The sequence below is a fragment of the Narcine bancroftii genome, chromosome 13 (genome assembly GCF_036971445.1).
Source record: "Narcine bancroftii isolate sNarBan1 chromosome 13, sNarBan1.hap1, whole genome shotgun sequence".
NCBI classification, from domain to species: Eukaryota; Metazoa; Chordata; class Chondrichthyes; order Torpediniformes; family Narcinidae; genus Narcine; species Narcine bancroftii.
The window spans coordinates 71675491-71696643 of record NC_091481.1 but is presented as its reverse complement, the minus strand read 5'-3'; the positions used below and the strand labels follow the sequence as shown (position 1 = coordinate 71696643).

Below are 21153 nucleotides of genomic sequence, written 5' to 3'. Positions count from 1 at the left end.
TGAGTCATTTCATTTACAACAAGGTGCAATTGATTTATGATATCCTTTCATAAATTTATTTAATGTAAAAAAAATGTGCCCCTAATGGGTACCATTGCCAGATTGATGAATTGATGTAAGGTCATACAAGTCAGATTTTAAAAGTAGCATGTGCTAGGTAGAGTGCTTTGCTTTAGCTTTTAAACCTGCAGGTAAGAAAAAGTTATGAATTTTAATTGACAACAAAAATGGTATATTGAAACATCTATTTACATTTTATTTGAGGTATAAACAAAATGAGATCCTGTGCCAGCACCTGTAATTGGGAAGTTGTGTGTTGGTGTCCTCGTAACTCATTTATGCAGTACAATTTTGATTTATCCAAAATGGTCGGGATTGGGCCCATTTCGAATAAACTTTTTTTTGTAAAACCAGTCATTTTTTTTAAAAACAGCCCAGTAGCAACAGCAAATCACTTGTATCAATGTTTAAACAACAGCAAACAACAAGGTATGGCTTTTTAAGCATTAAAATAATGTTTAATTCTCATCAAAAAATAATGCCACCGCCAATCACTGACACGTCCCACTCAGGCCACGCTCTTGCCGGGAGCATGAGGTCCCCGATCAATTGGACTCCAAAAAACTTTTGGATAAATGAGGATTTTGGATAATCGAAGTTGTACTGTATTACAGTTATATGTTGTATCTGAAGAGAACAAAGTAAAATCAGGTAAACAAGACATCTGCAGATGCTGGTGTAAAAGGTGCTGGAGAAACTTGGCAGGCCATGAAGTATCCATGGAAAGCAGTAGGTAGCCATCATTTCGAACCTGAACTGTTCTTCAGGTGTGTCAAATACGATGGTGGGGAAGGAGGAGGAAACAGGCTAGCAGGTGATAGGTCAACACAGGTTGGTGGGGAGGAAAAGAAGAGAAAGGTGGGGGGGTGGGGGAGAGGGCCAAGAAAGAGATCTTTTTGATAAAAGGAAGGGGCTGGGAAGCTGCAGGAGGGGAGCCAAAGGTATGAGGAAAATCAAGAAATCCCCCACCCCCAGTTACTTTTCTCCTCTTCCCCCTCCCTCCTATATCTACCTGTCACCTGCTGGCCTGTGCTCTTTCCCCTCTTCTCCCCCCACTCCACTCTCAATTTGTTATTTTGGTGTCTAACTAACTTTCAGCATACCTGAAGAAGTGCATACGTGAATGCTGCATGACCTGCTGAGTTTCTCCAGCACCTTTCTATACTGCACTGAAGTAATATTGGCTAACCTGCTCTTTTAAAACATCAATAGTTTAATCTCTGAAGTGAAGAACTTAAAAGTCATCAGAGTGTTTACAGAAATGTTGAGAATTGGCCATTTTATCAAGGCTCTCAGGATGCTACCTGATATGGAAAGACTGCTTGGCATGAATTTACTTTTAACATTCTGTGAAGTTTAATATCATTATGAGTTTTATTTTGTATTGAGAGTTTGTTTTCTTATTCAGAATAGGTTTGGGGCATATTCAGATTTTTATAACTATTTTATTGAAGTTGGTGTATGTATGTTTGAATATATATATATATTTTACTCATTATGGACAAAATTTCTTTAATTATATTTTTGATTGTTATGAAATGTAAATTTTTAGTGTGATTTTTTTTAATGTACAGTAGTATTGCTTTCTACCACTGGAGGCCCTTCTGAGCTACAGTAAATGTTTACCTAAAAGAATTGGCAATTGAGCTCCCTTCATTTTGCTCTAATAGGAGGGAATTTAAACTGTTCTGTACATCTTATAAATGACTTAGAACAATGCTGACTCAAATTGCAAGAATACATTCATTATAACATTATGTACAATTTTAAGCTCATGTTGTTTGTGCAGCCTGCTGTTCTAATGCAGTTTTTATGAATTGTTTTTAATGCATCAACTTCATCTGTACTGGTCTGTTCAAAAGCATCTTAATTTGATGTGGTCCATCATCTATACAAGTCATTATCCCTCTTTCTCCCCCACCCCCATATATTTGAATAAACAGTAAAAATCCTTGGTATCTTGCACCTATGGAGATTGGTAGATGTCAGATAAGTGAATTTTCTAGTTGCTTGAAGTTGCGTGTTGTGCGATTGGCAAACTAATGGCAAGGCACTCTAACTTTAAACTTTTGTAATTTTTACCTATTTATTTTTTTTTGCCGGCTGCTTGAGGCTGCAGGTTGCTTAAATTACGGATAACGGGATTTACTGTATATTGAAAAGGTTCCAAGCAAACATGTTGGGATTCGTTTCTGTTTAAATTAACAAATTCCAATTTTTTTAAACTTAGATAGGAATGATGGGAACCCCGAGTCCTTATGGACAGCCATATGGCCAAAATGCCAGTCAGACGCTGGGTACCAGTGGACTTGGACAGCAGATGCAAAATAAGGGTGGTCTTGGCAACAGCTTGCCTCAGTTTACAATGGACAAAAAGCCTACTGGCACTGTGGGGATGCCGAACCTGGTGAGTGATGATAGGTTCACTTTCATTCTTTCTTGTGTTATGTTTGCTGAGTTTAATCGTCATCCTATTAAATGATTAAGTTGTTTGGAAGTTTCTTTTAAATCGGTATGCTTCCTTTTTAATGTAGAGCTTGGCATGGCAGAGGGTTGTGCATTTCCTTGATTGTTTTACTGGTTATAGTGTCAGCAGAAATGATAACATTGGAAAACATGGGGACATGAGAAATTGAAGCAGAAGTAAGCCAAGTTTGCCTGCTTTTCAATGAGATCATGCCTAATCCAATCTTGGCCCACCCAGTCCCCATATCCTTAGTGCTCTTGTAGATCAAATGTCCATCAATCCATTTTTTGCCAATCTGCCTAGCTTTGTATCATCACCGGCTTTCATCCAAATTAATAGCTTTCATTGCAAGTTAGTTGACACCCAAGCACTGGTCCCAATTACCCAAATTAATAGCTTTCATTGTAAGTAGTTGACACCCATTTGTCCTATTTTCTATTTGTTAGTGCCTTGGCATAGATTACTCCCAATATCATTTGAATTTATCTTGCACAGTAATCTCTTGTGGCACCTTATTGCATATGCCTTCTGAAAATCCAGACGTACCATGTCTACTGATTCACCCATCTTATTTGCTACCTCCTAAAATAACTTTGAAATTTTTTTGAACTTTTTAAATGCATTATTTGCTGCATGTCCAGTTTCTAGCTCAATTAAGATCATTGGATTTTTCCCAATAAAAAATGGTGGGCTAATTGAGGTTTTACATCCAGCTTCCTCCCTCCCTCCTTTTCTGAACAGTACTGTTAAATATTTAATTCACTGAAATCCCTTGCATATAGAAAATTTTGGTAGATTGTAATTAATTGGTCTTTAGTAACATTTTTTAAATACTTTTCTCTCATGGTGGAGGTTGTATTGTGGGTTTCCATCTCTATTAGCTCCTTGATTTAATTACTACTTCGATCTGGATTAACTTGATTACTGTTTAGAATTTCTGCTGTTTCTCTTTTCCACTAATTATTTTTCCATCTTATCCTATAAGGAACCAACATATTAATTTATGGTACACATTTCTTTGAATATATCTCTAAAAGCTCTTGTGTAGATCCATTTTGCTTATTAACCACTGCCCCCAACCCCCTCGCTTTAAAATCATGAACTAAAGTACCGTTTTTGAGATTTGAGCACACAATCTTGACTGGCACCTGTATAGAGAATTTTATTACTGTGATTCTTGGTAAATTAGGTTTGATGATCAGATCCCAGTTGTTCATTAATATCAATTTAAAAGATTGCAAAGCTCCTTAATGTGTCAGGAATTTTGTGCTTTGGTCAGTATTATTAAATATAGGATGCTTAACATTGATCTCATTGTCGTTTGAGATCTTTCCGTGTGCAAATTGGCTGCTACATTCTGTATGACTGAAATGCCAGTTGATGTAGTAGACGAAGACGATGGGGTCAAATAATAATCAGGGCTTTTATTAGCAGAAACTCAGGGTACAATGAGGAAAGGCAATAGATGCAGATACAGTTATACCCAAGGGGAGTGTCCTTAACAGTCGAGATAATGCACAGCCAGTGTTAGAGGGGAGACAGGCAGCTTGGCAGCACTTCTAAAGCTGCTAATTTGGATTGAAAGGACTAAGAACTCTTGGTGATGATAAAGGTGCGATATTAATATCTTTTCCAAAGCCACAACAACCATCTCCAGTGCAACAAGGGGGAATGGGGCAGCCTCCCGGCCAGGGCATGGGCTCTGCACCCACAGCGGATCCTGAGAAACGAAAACTCATTCAGCAGCAGCTGGTTCTCCTCCTGCATGCACACAAATGCCAGCGACGGGAGCAGGCAAACGGTGAGGTGCGGCCCTGCAACTTACCACATTGCCGAACTATGAAGAATGTCCTCAATCACATGACTCACTGTCAGTCTGGCAAATCCTGTCAGGGTGAGTATGGACTGAACTGATAATGCAAGTATGTTGCGGACTTGATAGACATTTCACTTGCAGTGTTTCCAATTATTTAGCATCGTTTTTGAGATTTTTTTCCTTTTGCACTTTTTATATTCCTCTAAACCAGTCCCACCTCACTGACAAAAGGCAAAGGAGGAAAAACCCAACACCCAACCCCAACCCACCAATTTTCCCTTGCAACCGCTGCAATCGTGTCTGCCTGTCCCACATCGGACTTGTCAGCCACAAACAAGCCTGCAGCTGACGTGGACTTTTTACCCCCTCCATAAATCTTCGTCCGCGAAGCCAAGCCAAAGAAACCAGTGACCTCAACTTTTTTTCCCCCCACTCACATACCACCTTAAGTAAACATTTACTAACTGCAGAACACCTAAAGCATCCAATGCCATAGGTGCTCTGTGGTTAGTAAGGGATTACTTAAGGTAGTATTTGAATAGAGCGAATCGCTGATTTAAACTGTACCATTGGCTGAATCCTAAGTCACCAAGTCACACTTATGAAGAACCTGTTTCTATTTCAGTTGATCTGTGACTACCTCCTGCTAATACCATCTACTGTAGCAGAGTGGGATTTCTTGGGTGATTTAGTTGAGGTGCAAGAGTTGCTTTAAATTTCTTTTGAATGTGCGGTGATCGGATTTTGTTGCACTTCCTGATGTTTTTGTCATGTTTGTATTTGACACTGATTCTTTCCAGTTGCGCACTGTGCTTCATCACGTCAGATCATCTCCCATTGGAAGAATTGCACGAGGCATGACTGTCCTGTCTGTCTCCCTTTGAAAAATGCTGGGGATAAGCGTAACCAACAGTGTAAGTCTGATCACTTGAAAAATCTTCAAAACACCCACCGAATTAAAGTTCTTTATAATCTTCAACAATAGATATCGTTTCCTGACATCGTTCAGCTGACTCATCTAGGATGGCATATTAAACTTGTCTCTGTAAACTTTGGATATAAATTAAGGGCAAGTGGGTATTTCAGAAAAGTCCTGTTTCATTGCGCATGCCTTATTATCTCGTTCAGATTATTTGAATAAGGGAAGCAATGTTATTCTAAGGACACATAAAGTAAATGGAAGTCTTAGTGATTTAATTGGAAAATACTTCTTTCAGCTCTGGAGATTTTCAAATTTTATTGCATTCACAAGTGTTTTGAGAGCATTTCTGTTAATATTATCAATATAGGTAAATTGCCAGTCCCAATGTACGCCTTAGATCTGATTATTAAATTCCAGTTTTTAAATTTTAAATTTAAATAGACATACAGGGCGGTAACAGACTCTTTTGGCCCATGAGCCCAATTACACCCTCAGTACGTCTCGTGCGGTGGGAGGAAACCAGAGCACCTAGAGAAAACCCACAGACGTGGGGAGAACGTACAAACTCCTTTCAGGCAGCATGAGATTTGAACCCTGGTCTCAGTCAGAAGTGTTGTCACTGTGGCGCATGTCTGCCAAGCTGCCTGTCTCCCCTCTGGCGAGCCTGACTGTACTAACATTGGCTGTGCATTATCTCGACTGTAACAGCGTTGAGCTAACTGCTGCGCTAACTGTGCCATATTGGAGTTTTTTTGCGATCCAGACATACATAATTTTAAATCCAAAAAAAGTTGACTGAGGAACCGCATCAATATCTCAACCTGAAATGTTAAACCCATTCCTTTGTCTGCACAGAGACTGCTTGGCCTGCTGAGTTGCTCCAATAATTAATTTTTTAAATTCCCCAATTCCAGCAATTAAGCTTTCTTCAGGGCCACTGATAAATTATTCAATTATTTATATTCTAAATTTTGTGCACTGATATTTTTCAGGCACAACTTGTGATTCTGCCTTGGATTTTGTAGGTTTGTGGCCTTGATTTTTATATTACTTTTTTTTTTAAAAAAGAGAGCAAGATATCTCTGGTTTCGGCCAGTCAGAAAGTATTACTGTAGAGGGCGTACTAATTATGTTTGAAAATTGGACATGCCTTTATAATGTTAAAAATGGGAAGGGATGAGGAGATTTGCCCCATGAATCTATCACATTACTCCACAGACCTACCTTACAGAAGCTCTTAATATCTTAGGGTAACAAAAATGTGTTACTCATTTAATATTTAATATTTTATCTACACTTGCTGATTGGGGAAATTTCCACTAGATTTCCAGACATCACCACGAGGTTTAAGATGTTCTTAACCTGTATCCCTAGCACCTTAATCAGCGGGGATAGCTGATCTCTGTCTTGTCAGTTCCTATTGATATCTTAATTTTGACGGAAAATTGATTTGTGTAATTATTTCACTCCACTTATGCCTAGATGTAAATGATCCTTGAGGAACATACTATTAATGTTAGAAATTAAAATAAAACAGCAATCAAGCAACAAGCAACATGAGTTTATCATTTCAGGGCAATGGCCTTTTGTCCAAGCTGTAAGAAGCTAAATTAAGTAAGTTTTATGGTGCATTTGTAGAATAAATGAGCACTGGTAAAACTAAAGACAGCAGAGATTGAGGGGAAAGCGTTGGAGAAAATGAAGCAGATCATGATAATGTGCAACTCGGTCTAAACCTCATAATCAGTAACTTCCAATAATAGTAGGGACCCGAGTCAGATCTAGCAAACTTTGTGATGTCTGAATTTATTACTTGTTTCATGTACATTTTCTCTTCCTTTGTTCCACAGCATTATTAGCTGGTGCAGCAGTAGGATTAGTGAACTCATTAGGGTCAGTAGGCGTTGGACAACCTACCACACCAAGTATAAACACTACCAGTCAGATTGACCCAAGCTCTATAGAGAGAGCCTACGCAGCACTTGGACTCACATATCAGGGTAATCAGATGCAGCCTCAACCTGCAATGCAGAATCAGCCATCGTCTCAGTCTTCACAGGGGCACCAATCTCTACGATCTATGAATGCTATGGGTAGGTACAAGCGAGCAACGTGCAAAACAGTCTGGTGGTTGAGAGAGATGATTTGTCCTCTGCTTGTGGTTGTGCAATTCTCCTGAATTTTGCATTCCATTTTGCAAATACTTATTGAAGTAGTCGTTGTATGCATTGGTAATTTATGTATTACCAAAAAAAATTAATTTAATTTTTTTCAGATTGTATCAAAATCTGCTCGAGTTCACTTTCTATTTGGTTGACCAGAGCTTCAGAATTGTCTTTTTCAGATAATAATGAAAAGAATGTACAGTACGTAGACTGTTGACTGCAATATTAAGTTGTTGCAGGAATCCGTATGGAACTTGAGGGAGAAACCTGGGTGGCAGAGTTGGTAGAGATCTTAACAACTTGGCTTTTTAACCAATCCAACTCTGGGTGCCATTTGACAGTTACTGGTGATTTTTTTTTAAATTACCTATTTAACTGAAGGTAAAGTTACAGCAAAGTGTACTTTTAGAAGGTGAGAATGGTCATGATGGTAATATCGCATTTCAACAAATCTTTGCTGAGTAGATGTTAATAATTTTGACAAGAATATAACTGCACATGAACTAACCATCTCATCACATTAAATATTTTAGAATGCTGCAAATGTGTGTTTTATAGGTTCCAATCAAATGGGTGTAAATGGAAATAATGTGGGTGTCCAGGCCTCCACCCAGCAGTCTAGCTTGCTGCACGATGCTATGCTATTGCCATCCATGACTCCATCAAAGTAAGTGTCTGATTAACATTTATAGTTAATTTACTGTTTCATACATTTCCACGGCACATCTTTCAGTGTGGACTTCTAAAGCCTACATTGACTGACCATGTTCTCCTTGCATCCAGCAGTGCATTACCCTTCATTCTGATGACCAAGCTCCAGTTCTGCTGGCAGAACTAGCTTATCTGGCTGATCCATGAAGTGAAGTGTTTTTTGAATCTGTTATGGGGAGGATTAGAAAAATTGCTTTTCGCTCTTAACTATTCCAACTTGTAGGTATTAATCAGGTATTAACCTTTTGATATTTTCAGCCAAATGTTAAATGATGGCACAGGTGTTAGCAATCTAAATGCAGTGCCAACAGCAACTCCTCCCTCGAGTACTGGCATTCGGAAATCATGGCATGAAGATGTCACTCAGGACCTACGCAATCATCTTGTGCACAAATTGTAAGTGGGTTATAATGTATTCATGTTTCAGACGTTGAACATGTGAGACAGTTTAATATATTTGTCATTGCATAAAATAACTATAGATGAGGATGATACTTAAATAATGCAAACTACATTTCTCAGTATCCTTGTCTCGATTGCTCCTCTAAATTGGTACCTGGCTTATTTTAATTCCACTGCAGCATTCTGGATGCACATTTTCCCAGGTTCATGATAGTTGGGCTGTATTTTGCAATAAGAAGCAGACTAAAACACAAACCTAACTGGTGATTCTTCCAACAGTAATAGAAAACACATAGAATTATTCACAGAAAAGCCTGTGTATTATTTAGGGCACAAAAGATGCACTGAGTGGTATGGTCTGAACTAGCCCTGCTCAACGAAAGGACTAAAAGGGCTGACTGGCTAGTTCATCTCCCCCAATCGCCACATATGCAGTTAAGGACAAAAGGTTCTCAATATTTTTAGAGGCATTAAAATTATTTATAAAATTTGTATGTATTTAAAGCTAAAAATAGATGAAGCTTTTTAAAATACAAAATTAGAATAACAAGTTTTGTCACAAAATACATGGTACAATAAGCAGTGTTCTGGTGCGTACCGATCAGTGAACTATCTTTAGCTAGGTAAAGAACACATTTTACATTAAAAAGGAAAATAAATTTACATCAAGCAAGGGCAGATAATAATACCCTAATGGCAGCAAGGAAGAAACTGCTAGTGTGTGCTCTCACAAGTCAGAGTTTCTGGCGGCTGTTTTCCTCCATTCAAATCCACAAAGTGGCATTTCCTGGTCTGGCGCAGGATCTTTTGGGGAAATTTCCACTCTTGTGATGGGAACTTGCTGCATATTTTTGCTGCATCATGAATTTTGACACTGCAGCATTTTCTCTGCCTATGAAATAAATCCATTAACGGTGACGGAATTTGCATACATTGGTATCTAGAAGCTGTCTTTGGAATAGCTTAATTCTCTGGGCACCAAAATCTGGTCCAGTTTTTAATATAATTAAAAATGTCATTTTAGATTACTTATGAGCACTGGATGGAATAAATGTTATTGGAAATGCAGTAAATAATGAGTACTAAGTTACCAAACTTTTTGAAGACTGTGAAATGGATATTTAACAAATAGAGAGATGTTACTTTTTCATGAGAATAACAGGGCAAAGTAAATGAGATTTACAGCTTTAAAAGGGAGTTCTGTAATAAAGACCTGGGGTATATATCTATGGGGAGGACAAATTGAAAAGCCTCTTAATATCTTTAGTTTTATTAATAGAAACATAGCAAGAATGGGAGCTTGGTGCTGTTTGGGTCTCATTGGGGCCCACCATATTATTGAAAGGCCTCAGGCTGACAAAACTACTTACTTAGGACATAGCGGGTGTAAGTATATGCATTATTTTCAACTTCTGAAGAAGCGTAGGTTTTACTTTTGATTGGAGAAGATTAAAAGAAATTTAATAGTTTGTGTGTGATGTAAATAGAGTGAGGAAACTGCTTCTGGGACCGATGAATCAGTAACTAGAGCTAAGCATTTCACCTCTTGGCAAAAGAACATGGACAGCATAGTGAAAATGTAAAGCCTGAAAAGCTTTACATCAATAGTTTTCATATTAAGTATCTATTTATTAGAAGAGAAAGATGTATAACACTATGTAGATCAAGCAAAGATGAAAGGCAAAATTATTTCTGTATAGCTTAATTGTAGAGAATCATAAACATGAAATAGTTGAGGATATTTCAATAACTTGTTTTTCCTGAGGTTTATTTCTGTTGTGTGATATATTTATACCAGAACCCACCTGCCTTGTTGTGCTTGGTTTTATTGTTATTGGCACATTGTGAATAATATTTTTTGCATGTAAAATGATCTGCAAATTATCTGGTAAAACTAAATTTAAAATCAATATATTTCAGATTACATTTCTGCCATTGTTAAGGAGCCTACTGTTTCAAGATTGATGCTGCCTTCCTAAGTGTATAAAGTTCACTGCAAAAATGTTGTACTTTTATAAATTATTATTTCCCTTGATGCAGAGTTCAAGCCATATTCCCAACACCTGATCCAGCAGCGTTAAAAGACAGACGAATGGAAAACCTGGTGGCTTATGCAAGAAAAGTGGAAGGGGATATGTATGAATCTGCCAACAGCAGGGTAAGTTCTAAATTAACAATTATATGCAAACAATTAGATGAAAATCTGGGGTTTGTTCTCCCTGATGTATTGTGAAAAATGTATAAGCATGTCTGCTATGTACCTAAGAAATTAACTGCACAGTGCTAAGTGTAGTTTCAATAACATAGCACCATCAAGTGAATAGAACCCATTATAATCATTTTTGTATTCGACCAAAAATAGAACATAGAACTTGTACTGAACATGATTTTCAAATAAAACCAAAACTTTGCTGCTTGCACCTGATAGATATCCCTCCATCTCCTTCGAATTCATGTCTGCCGAGAAGCCTCTATCTGCTTCCACCACTGCTCCTGGCAGGGACCTACCATCCCCCATGTAAAAATATTTGGCCTGCACATCTCCCTTAAACTTTCTCCACCTCACCTGAAGAGAGTGAGTATGAGAGAAACACTTTTGCCTTTGGTAAAATAAATTGTCCGTCCTATCAATGCCTCTCATGATGTTATACTCCTCTATAAGGTCACTCTTTGGCTCCTTATGCTGTAGAGAAAGTAACCCAAGTTTGTCCTATCTCTCCTCATAGCTTTTTCCCTCTAAACTGGGCAACATCCTGGTAAATCTCTTCTGTAGCCTCAAGTTCTTCATGTAATGAGGCATCCCAAATTGCACGCAGTATTCAAGTGCTGCCTAACCAAAGTTTTACATGGCTGTGACATGATATCCTTTACTTTTATACTCCCTTGAAGTCAAGCATATCATACACCACCTTTACCAACCTATCTACCTGCAAGGCCATTTTCAGAGAGCAATTGATCCTGTGCTCATCAATACTTTTAAGAGCCCTGTCATTAACTGTGTCTATTTCCCTTCCAACGTGCAACACCACAACATGTCCAGATTAAACTCCCGTCTGCTCTTTCTCTGCCCATATCTGTAATTGATCTGTATCCTCTTGTATTCTTTGATAATTCTCTACATTGTCACCAATCTTAGTAATATTTGCAAACTTAATAACTAACCCACCCACCCACTTAACTTTTATATCCATTTATGTATATCACAAACAACAGGGATCCTTGCACTGATCCCCGCAAAACACCGCTTGTCATAGCCCTCCTGCTTGCATAACAGCCTTCCACCACCACCCCCTATCTTCTCTGACCAAGGCAATTTTATATCCAAACTATCAACTCTCCATGGATTCCATGCATCTGTACCTCTGGATCAACCTACGATGAGGAACCTCATTAAAGCCTTAAAGTCCATGTGTACAACATCACTGCCCCCTCTCATCTTTGTCACTTCCTCAAGAAACTCTGTCATATTGGTAAGATATGACCTGCCCCTCATGAAGCCATGTTGACTCCTGAATCTGACCATGACTTTTCAAATGTGCATAAATCTTATCCATACATATTCTTCCAATAGTTTCCTACCATTAATGTGAGGCTTTACTGGCCTATAATTTCCTGGATTATCCTTTATTCTCTTCTTGAACAAAGGTCCAGTGCTCTATAACCTCACCTGTTGCTAGTGAGGATGTAAACATCTTTGTCAAGGCCCCAGCAATCTCTTCATTTGCCTGTCTCAATATCCTGTATCCCATTAGGCTCAGGGACGACCAACATGATATTCCTCAAAGAGGCAACACTAACTTTATCTTGATCTCAAAATTCCTCTAATGCTCGTGGAGACAATGTAATCCAGTAGTTCTCGACCTTTTTTCCACTCACTTTCCACTTTAAGTAATCCCTGACTAGGTGCTCTGTGGTTAATAAGGGATACGTATTGAGTGGGAAAAAGTGTTGAGAACCTCTGATCTAATCAGTGGAATGTGAGTAGAGTATATATAGCCCTTTGAGTCCATTCTAGCATTAAGTGAGATCATAGCTAAATCCAGAGCTCTGCCGTTTCTCCATATTCTTAAAATTTTGACTAACAAAAATTTCTCAACCAGTATTTAAAATCAACAATTGATCTATTATCAATTAATAAGTGTAGAAGAGTTCAAAAGAGAAGTATTTTCTAACAATTTTTGGGAGGTTGGTCTTTAATCTTAAGATTGTTTTCTGCTCCAATCCATCGCCATGATAGTTGCTGTCAGACTCATCGATTCTCTGAATAACTGGTAAAACTTCAATCAAATCACCCTTAGTCTTCTAAATTCCAAGAATTATGGCACTAATTTGTATAACCTCTCCACTGGAAAACACCATATCATTCCAGTAAATCTGCTCTGCATTCTCCACCAACATCAATTTATCCATCCTGAAGTGAGGTGGTAGAATTATTCATTATACTCTCAATATTGTTTAATTAGGGCTTTGTATGGCAACAGCATAACTTTACCATATCGATACAAAATATATAGGCCAGAATTTCATTAATCATCATCTGTTTTGCATGTTGCTGGTCAAAAGTTGACAGCACTTCGAGAGTCGTATTTTCTTTACAGAGAATAGCACTAACCTGACATTGCAACAACTTGTGAATGAAAAAAATAGAAAACACTGTTCCTACTTCTGAGTAAGGTTTGCAAGGAAGCCACTAATTTGCATGTCTTTTGGAATTTTTAGGTTCTTTTTTCTGACCTTTTTTTGTGCCATCAGACTTTGATCATCCTTTTATTAAAGTAAAATCAATTTCTTTTTGGAATGTTCAGGCTGAATACTATCACCTGTTGGCTGAAAAGATCTACAAGATTCAGAAAGAACTTGAGGAAAAGCGGCGTACTAGGCTTCAGAAGCAGGGTGTGATGCCAAACCAAAGTGGTCTGTTATCTACAGGGGGAGCCCAGCCCCCACCCCCCAGCATGACCCAACTGCAGTCTGGACTCCCTCCAAGTAAGAAGCTAGAATTTTGCTGCACGACTGTAAAGTTTTTTGAAGTTGAATTATGAAACTTTATTGAAGGATTCCAATATGCATCCTTCAGTAACCTTGGCTCTCAATATCTCTCCCATCCATGTACCTGTCCATATTTTTCATAAATGTTAAAATTGAGCCCGCATTCACCACTTCAGTTGGCAGCTTGTTCCACACTCCCATCACTCTCTGTGTGAAGTCCCCCCCCTAAGGTTCCCTCTAAACTTTTCCCCTTTCACCTTTAATCCTTGTCCTCTGGTTTGTATCTCATTTAACCTCAGTGGAAAAAGCTTACCTATATTTACTCTATCTATTCCACCCCCCCTCCTCAATTTTAAATACCCCTATCGACAGACACAATTGGTGCAGTGATTAACGCAATGCCTTCACAGCCCCAGCGATCAAGAGCATGCTGTCTTTAAGAAATTTGTATGTTCTCTCCATGTCTGCGTGAGTTTTCCCTGGGGGCTCTGGTTTTCTCCCACCGTTCAAACGTACCAGGGGTGTAGGTTAATTGGGTATAACAAAAAAATGGGCGGCATGAACTGAAATGACCTGGTACCATGCAGCATGTCTAAATTTAAAATCTCCTCTTATGCTTCTATGCTCCAGGGAATAAAGTCCTAACCTACAACTAATTTCCTGAAATCCAGGCCACATCCTAGTAAATCTTCTCTGCACTCTTTCTATCTTTTTGATATCTTTCCCATAGTTAGGTGACCAAAACTGTTACCTCACCCATGTCTTACCATAACATCCCAGCTCCTATACCCAATAATTTGATTTATGGTCAATATACCAAAAGCTCTCTTTTTCAATCCTATCCACCTGTGAAGCCACTTGCATGGAATTATGCATCTGTATTCTGAGATCCCTCTGTTCTACCACACTCCTCATTGCCTTACCAGTTAATGTGTATGTCCTTTCTTGGTTTGTCCTTCCAAAATGTAACACCTCACAATTGTCTGCATTAAATTCCATCGGCCATTTTTCCAGCCCATTGTGATTAGTGCATATCCACAGACCATGTTTTATGTCCTGCATTGCTATCCTCTGAAGATTTTATATTTTTAATATAAATCTCTAAAAACAGCTAAAACAAATTCACGTAGTGTGGAAATTCCTTTGGTTTGGAGGGCTGTACCCAGAAATACAAGGCACAAATGGTGAAAAAGCGAAAGAACACTTTAATAGTTGAAATGGGTCAATAGTCCATTTCTACCCCCTCCCTGTGCTCCTTCGACAGAAAAAAAACTGACCATTATTCTGGCATTTTATCAGATTTTGTTTACACCGGTTTCTATTGTATTTCAGACGGGCCACTTTCTGACCCAACTCTTATGCGGCCAAATGTACCAAGTCAGATCATGAACAGAATGCAGACCCCAAGTGGTAAAAATTTCTTCTGTAGATGTGTGACTGGTAGAAATATATTCTGCTGTAAATCTTTAAATGATCACAAACTAGTTTCCAAAATTTTTAGGTCTCTTCATTAATGTATTTATTAGTTATGTTGATATGTGCAATTTGGTAAAAAAACAACTGCCTGATTTGTGGCATAGATAAATCAACTGGTTTTTGAAAGGATTATTGAGCTACCAGTGATGGCCTTGTCTTTTTAACCAAGGTTCTTAGGATGATTCTTTGGGATTGATCCTCAGTTCTCTTTAATCACGTGCTGTGAGCCTATAAGAATCATTTGGGGTTCAGAGCAGATTGAATAAAATGCACATCTAATATTGAAGAGGCTCACCAGGTCTTTCATTGACAATTAAATCCTCAAAAAATACTCAAGGGTGGCTGCTATATATTGCACTTTTCATTTGGTCTGTACAATTTCTAAATCAGTGTTCTGCATGAACATTTTTGTGGTACTGATCTTGTAAGCTGCTCTAGCACCATTTTCCTTGGAGATTCAACTAAAGTTCTTCTGTATGGTTTTGTTTTGGTTTTTGTCCTGGGATATTACTCCTAATTTCGATTTTGGCCTGAAGTGGCACCACAGCGTCCAGCCATTCTCTGTTGCCTGGGGGGGGCGCAGCACATTTAAATGGTGGGGGGGAGGAAGAGGGCGCAGACTGAAATTATAAATTTTTTTATTGCTTTGAATGTAGTTGGTAGGAGGGAAGTACTGAAGAATCTAATTAAAGATGACTACTTCACAGGGAAGGGGGCACATAAACTTTGAGCAGAGTCCAGAGGACATAGCCAAAAAAAGTCAAGAATGGCAAGTGAAGAGTCATTTTTTTGACCAAAGCAGAAAAATGCTGGGTTCAGTTTTTTTGACATTAATAATGGTTATTGACAAACAGCATTATCAAAAATTTTTTGGTGTGAGCTACTAATTGCAAAATTTATTGAATTTATTTTCATAACATTGAACTCCTTGATCTCCTGAACTTTTAGAAAAATTACAGTAACATTTTATTGGCTTCTAACCTGGTCTCTACTACTGAAGTAAAATACTGATGTTTGTCAGTAATATTAACCAAAATTTGACTGGCAAACATAAAGGATATTAGCTTAATATTAGAACTTTTTCGATTCATTTGCTTTCAATACATTAGTGAAACTATTAAATCCATTTGTATTAGTTTGATTGATAGTTTTAATGATGCTTTCACACTTTTTTTCCCCATATTAAAAAGAGCATTTTTATAAAAAATATTATGTTCTATCCAGGAATGAATCAATTTCCTCCATTGAGCAATATACAGATGTCTGGTTTGGGACAACGTTTAAATCCTCCATTGCCACATCCAGGACAAATGGCACAAACGGGACCCATGAATCAGGTTTGGTTTGAATCCACAGTTCTTCAGAAAGGTGTCTCCATTAAAATGCATCAAAAATTTAAATTTTGGTTACTGGTGTCAATCATTTTAGGGTAGGTTATTCTGAAGCAAGAATATAGACGGTTGATATTCTGACGCATGTTACGGATGAGATGATTATGTACTTGGCGTTTGGCAGCTTTGTCTTTTTACTTAAAACTGATATTGCTCATGCAGTTATGAATGAACATAGGGTTTATGCTATGCCAGGCAAATGCACAATAAAACAAATTAAACCAACATCAAGCCATCATGGCAGGATGGCAATACTTCTTAATATTATGAAAATCAATTATTTTTTTCAGTTTCCAAATTAATTTGTTTTGCTTGCATCTCTGACACAAGCCAGTACATTTATTATTAATCAAATCTATAGAATATAGTTGGAAAAACATTCCTCTTGTAATTGACCTCAAAATTGCACAAGGAAATTAATTGCCATTGAATAAGTACTGTTTATTTAATGTGCCTATCTTTGGTGAATATTCAAAGATCTCTTTAATAAACTAGATGCTGCAAAGCCAATAATTATTTTGAGGATGAGACATTAATTGAAAGGATTATTCCCATTTGTCCTGTTTTGAGGTTTATTTAGGTTGCATGCTAATCCCAGTGAGGGGGTGGGTAAAGAACAAAACTGCCAATCCAGCTTGAAACTACCAAGCATAGTGAAGCTTAGAATGGCCAAGAACATTTGCCTTCACTCTGGTTCTCTGAATGATCTTAGGAGACAGATCCATGATGCTGCCAAAATCTACACAGCACAAAGCTCAGAAGAACATCATTAAATGCATCTTAATAATCACTACTTATATCTGTGGGGTTTTTGTTTGTATACAGATGGGATTAACCACTTCCCGAATGGCACAGCCGATGGCTGTACAGCATCCTAGTCAGAATCAATTCCTGACCCCGAACCAGTTTCCTGTATCTTCTCCTGGAATGAACACTGGCAGTACCACCATGACACAAGCCAGCAATCAGCCAGTCATGTCTCCGGTATTAAATCGTCTTTCTTCTATGTCCTTGGTGTTCAAAATAGTTGGTTACTTTTTATTCAATTCAACGCAATAGATATTATTATAGATGACATATCTTTTAGACAATTACATGTTGAAAATCTTTGCAAACTTTTAATTCAAAGGTAATTGCAAAACAAAATCGTTCCACCTTGCTTTAATCCATATCTATAATGTACATTCAATATGCCTAGGATGGGGTAAAACTGTTTTTTTTTTAACAAATTACTTGTTCGATATCTTCATTACTATCGTAATGCTTTGTGTTATTACATTTGAAATTGTTTCATTATTTATTTCCAGTAGATAACTGTTGGAGATTAGGTTCACTGTTCTGCTCATCTGTCATTTAATAATGACAGCTGGGAAATTCTTATGCAATAAAGACCATACATATCTCAGAATCACCCATTAAGTCTTCGTTATATGGACATTCCCTCCTGGGCCTAGATAAAGGATGTTCAAGATCCATACTTTGGGGAAAAAAAATCACCACGAGAACTGAGGAGAATAGAATGAGTAGACCCCAGCATCATTTGCTTCGTATACAAAATGGCCCAGATAAAATGGCAGAGATCTAGGACGAGCTTCTTTCCCCAAAGAGGAACCAACATTAAAACCCACAGATTTTTATGAATTTTTTAAGACTATACATAAGACAAAGGAGAAGAAATAGGCTATTCAGCCCATCAAATCTGAGCCACCATTCAATCATAAGATGATATATTTTCCCACTCTGCCCCAATGCCCGGCCCTAATAACCTTTGATATCCCAGCTATTCAAGAACCTATCAGTCATTCCCTTAAATACACCCAATGACCTGGCCTGCACACCGCCTGTGGCAGCAAATTCCACAGATTCACCAGCCTCTGGCTAAAGAAATTTCTCCGCATCTCTGTTCTAACCAGATGTCGTCCAATCCTGAAGTTGTATCCTCTTGTCCTAGACTCTCCCATTATGAGAAACAATCTTTATACATCTACTCTGTCCATGCCTTTGTACATTCAAATATTTCAATGGGATCCCCCCTCATTCTCCTAAATTGCACAAGTACAGGGCCGAGAGCTGTCAAATGTTCCTCAGGTGATAACCCTTTCATTCCCGGAAACATCCTTAACCTCCTCTGAAATCCTTTCTAGTGTTAGCACATCTTTTCTTAAATGAGGAGCCCAAAACTGCTCACAGCACTCCAAATGTGGTTTCACCAGTGCTTAAAAAGTCTCAGCATCGCATCCCTGCTCTGATAGATACTCTAGCCCTCTGAAAGTGCCTTCTTCTCCACCATCTCAACCTGCAAGTTTACCTCCTGCGCAAGGGTTCTCGGGTCCTTTTGCATCTGGGAAGTTTCACCCAATTTAGAAACTAGTCTGCCTGTTTATTTCTTCTACCAAAGTGCATGACTGAGCATTTCCAATATTTTTATTTCATTTGCCTCTTCTTTGCCCATACTCCTAATCTGCCTGTCCTTCTACGGGCTCCCTGTTTCCTCAACACTACCTGCTCCTCCACCTACCTTCTTATCATCTGCTAACTTGGCCACAAAGCCTTTCATACCTCAAGCTAAATCAAGTTCAAATTCATTATCATCAACTGCATCAGTACAACCCAACGAAACAGCGTTCTCCAGTCCTATGCGCCAAACATGCAGGCAGACAACCAGACATAACACACATACAGACAAACTATGTAGTGACAAGCCTGCCTCTACCAGGCTGTATGTTCTGTTAAATCTGGCAGGCTTGGAAGCCATGGAAAGGGAAAGGTCGTTTGTGTATACAGGTGAAGCGTATGATGGGAACCTCATTACCAGCAGGACAAATACACTTACGGTGTATATAAATAAATAAATGGATTTTGTTTCGTGTGTATTAGTCTCTGATGGTCAGTGTGAACATTTCTTCAGTTGCCCGTGGGTAGAAGCTGTTTCTCAACATGGCAGTGCTGCCTCTAACTTTCCTGAATCTCTTTCGATGAAAGTAGTTGAAAGATGCTGTGTGTGAGGTGGTAGGAGGCAATGATTCTGCAAGCCCATTCAGACAATGTTCCTGGTAGATCACGTTGGTGAGGCGGGGTGGTGATAGGAAGAGACCTCAGTGATCCTTATGGTTGCTTACTCTTTATGGTTTTGTGGAATGACCTCCCCATCCAAGAGAGCTAATTGTAGTTCTCTGAGTCTGCCATTTGTTGAAATCTCTTAAAAACCTAATTTACAGTATATTTTTGGATCACTATTTAATATCCATACATTCTTTGCTACTTGGGTCTCCCAAATTCGACCTGTCTATCAATTAAGGATGAAGAGTTGTCAATTAAAGTGGTAATCTGCACCTCTTTGCGATAGCGGAGCAGATTAGTGGACACATAGTCACAGGGAGGACATCCACGCCAGCGTAGCCCATCAGCATCAAATTGGGGTCCATAGAACTGTGAGGTGTGTGGTACATCTACTTACTGCACTGCCCATATTCTCTATTTTCTCTGATGTTTATCTTTTTATTTAACTTTTATTTTTACACACTGCTCATAAATATTTCTACTAGAGGTCATTTTTGCTGCTTTTAGAAACCTTAAAACAAAAGCTTTTATTTACCAGCTAATGTTTTTAGAGGAATTAGCAATTTTAATATAGTTTATTTGTAATTTCATTGAGTCCTATTTTATGAGTGCATTGAGTTAATGTCTTTTTCATGTGTTTTTTTCTTTTTAGGTTCAGAACACCTCATTACCTGTCAATAGTTCTGCTTCCATGCAGCCAGGAGTCCAGAATGCCCAATTCAATTGTCCTCCACCACTTTCTCAGCCTTCACTTCATCGGAATTCTCCTTCCCCTGGACCAAGAAGTCTCACCCCCACCCCTCACCAGACCCCACCGAGCATTCCCCCTCAACAGCGGCAGCAGACGCCGTCACCTAACTCGCAACCACCGACAATGCCTCCCCCTCCTCAAGTCCAGACCCCGCCACAAGCACAGCTCCCCCCTCCTCCACCAATCCCCCCACAGTCCCAGGTAACAGCTGGGCAGAAGCAGCAGCAAAGAGAGCGAGAACAGCAGCAGCCCCCATCAGCACAGCAACAGAATACAACCCCATCAACCCCTACACCGACAGCACCAATACAGCCTCAACATCCCACTACTCCTGTAAGTACAGTGTCATTAAAGATTTTTATAAGTGTGTAAAGAAACCTTCTGAACTGAATACAAAGCTCTATGTTCTACTAAAATTGGATATTGAATGTATTTTCTTCCATTTTACTGTTAATTGTCCTGTCTTCCCAACATTCACACAAATGAGATGATAAAATTGACCTATCTTGAGCAGGTGTGAGATGGTCAGGAGGGAAACTCAGTGGCACTTGGAATTAACACATCTTCTCATCTCTAATTCAAATCCAGCCAAGCAATTAATATTTCTCCTTTGATGTTAATGATCTTATCATTCTGTGCATTTGCAAATTTAAAGTATATTTGTTTAATTTCCATTTTCTACCTTTTTTTAATGACCCTAATATTGTTTTGTGCCAAGTTTCAGTTCATGGAAGAAAATACATTTCCCAAATTATATGTTTATTTTTCCTTGTATTTAAGATGTTACATTTTTTATGTTTAGTGGGAATCCAAATATAAATTGCCCTTTAGTCAATGATATTTTTATGCAAAATCTGTATGGTTTCTGGGGAACATATGTTACAATTGCTTTAGAATAAGGCTACAAACTTATAATCTTCAGAGATTCAAGACTTTTAATGTT

At 38.4% G+C, this 21153-nt stretch overlaps 1 protein-coding gene across 1 annotated transcript in view; it reads left to right on the top strand.

Annotated features, from left to right (window-relative positions):
- ep300b (E1A binding protein p300 b) overlaps window positions 1–21153 on the top strand; it is a 120755-nt gene that overhangs the window by 50530 nt on the left and 49072 nt on the right. The window contains exons 3-14 of the mRNA XM_069909180.1: window positions 2291–2467; window positions 4166–4421; window positions 5144–5257; window positions 7116–7358; window positions 7989–8097; window positions 8400–8537; window positions 10584–10701; window positions 13349–13529; window positions 14865–14942; window positions 16233–16345; window positions 17225–17383; window positions 20112–20543. Of these exons, the coding sequence (XP_069765281.1) occupies window positions 2291–2467; window positions 4166–4421; window positions 5144–5257; window positions 7116–7358; window positions 7989–8097; window positions 8400–8537; window positions 10584–10701; window positions 13349–13529; window positions 14865–14942; window positions 16233–16345; window positions 17225–17383; window positions 20112–20543 (2118 nt within the window). The remainder of the gene's footprint in view (window positions 1–2290; window positions 2468–4165; window positions 4422–5143; window positions 5258–7115; window positions 7359–7988; window positions 8098–8399; window positions 8538–10583; window positions 10702–13348; window positions 13530–14864; window positions 14943–16232; window positions 16346–17224; window positions 17384–20111; window positions 20544–21153) is intronic.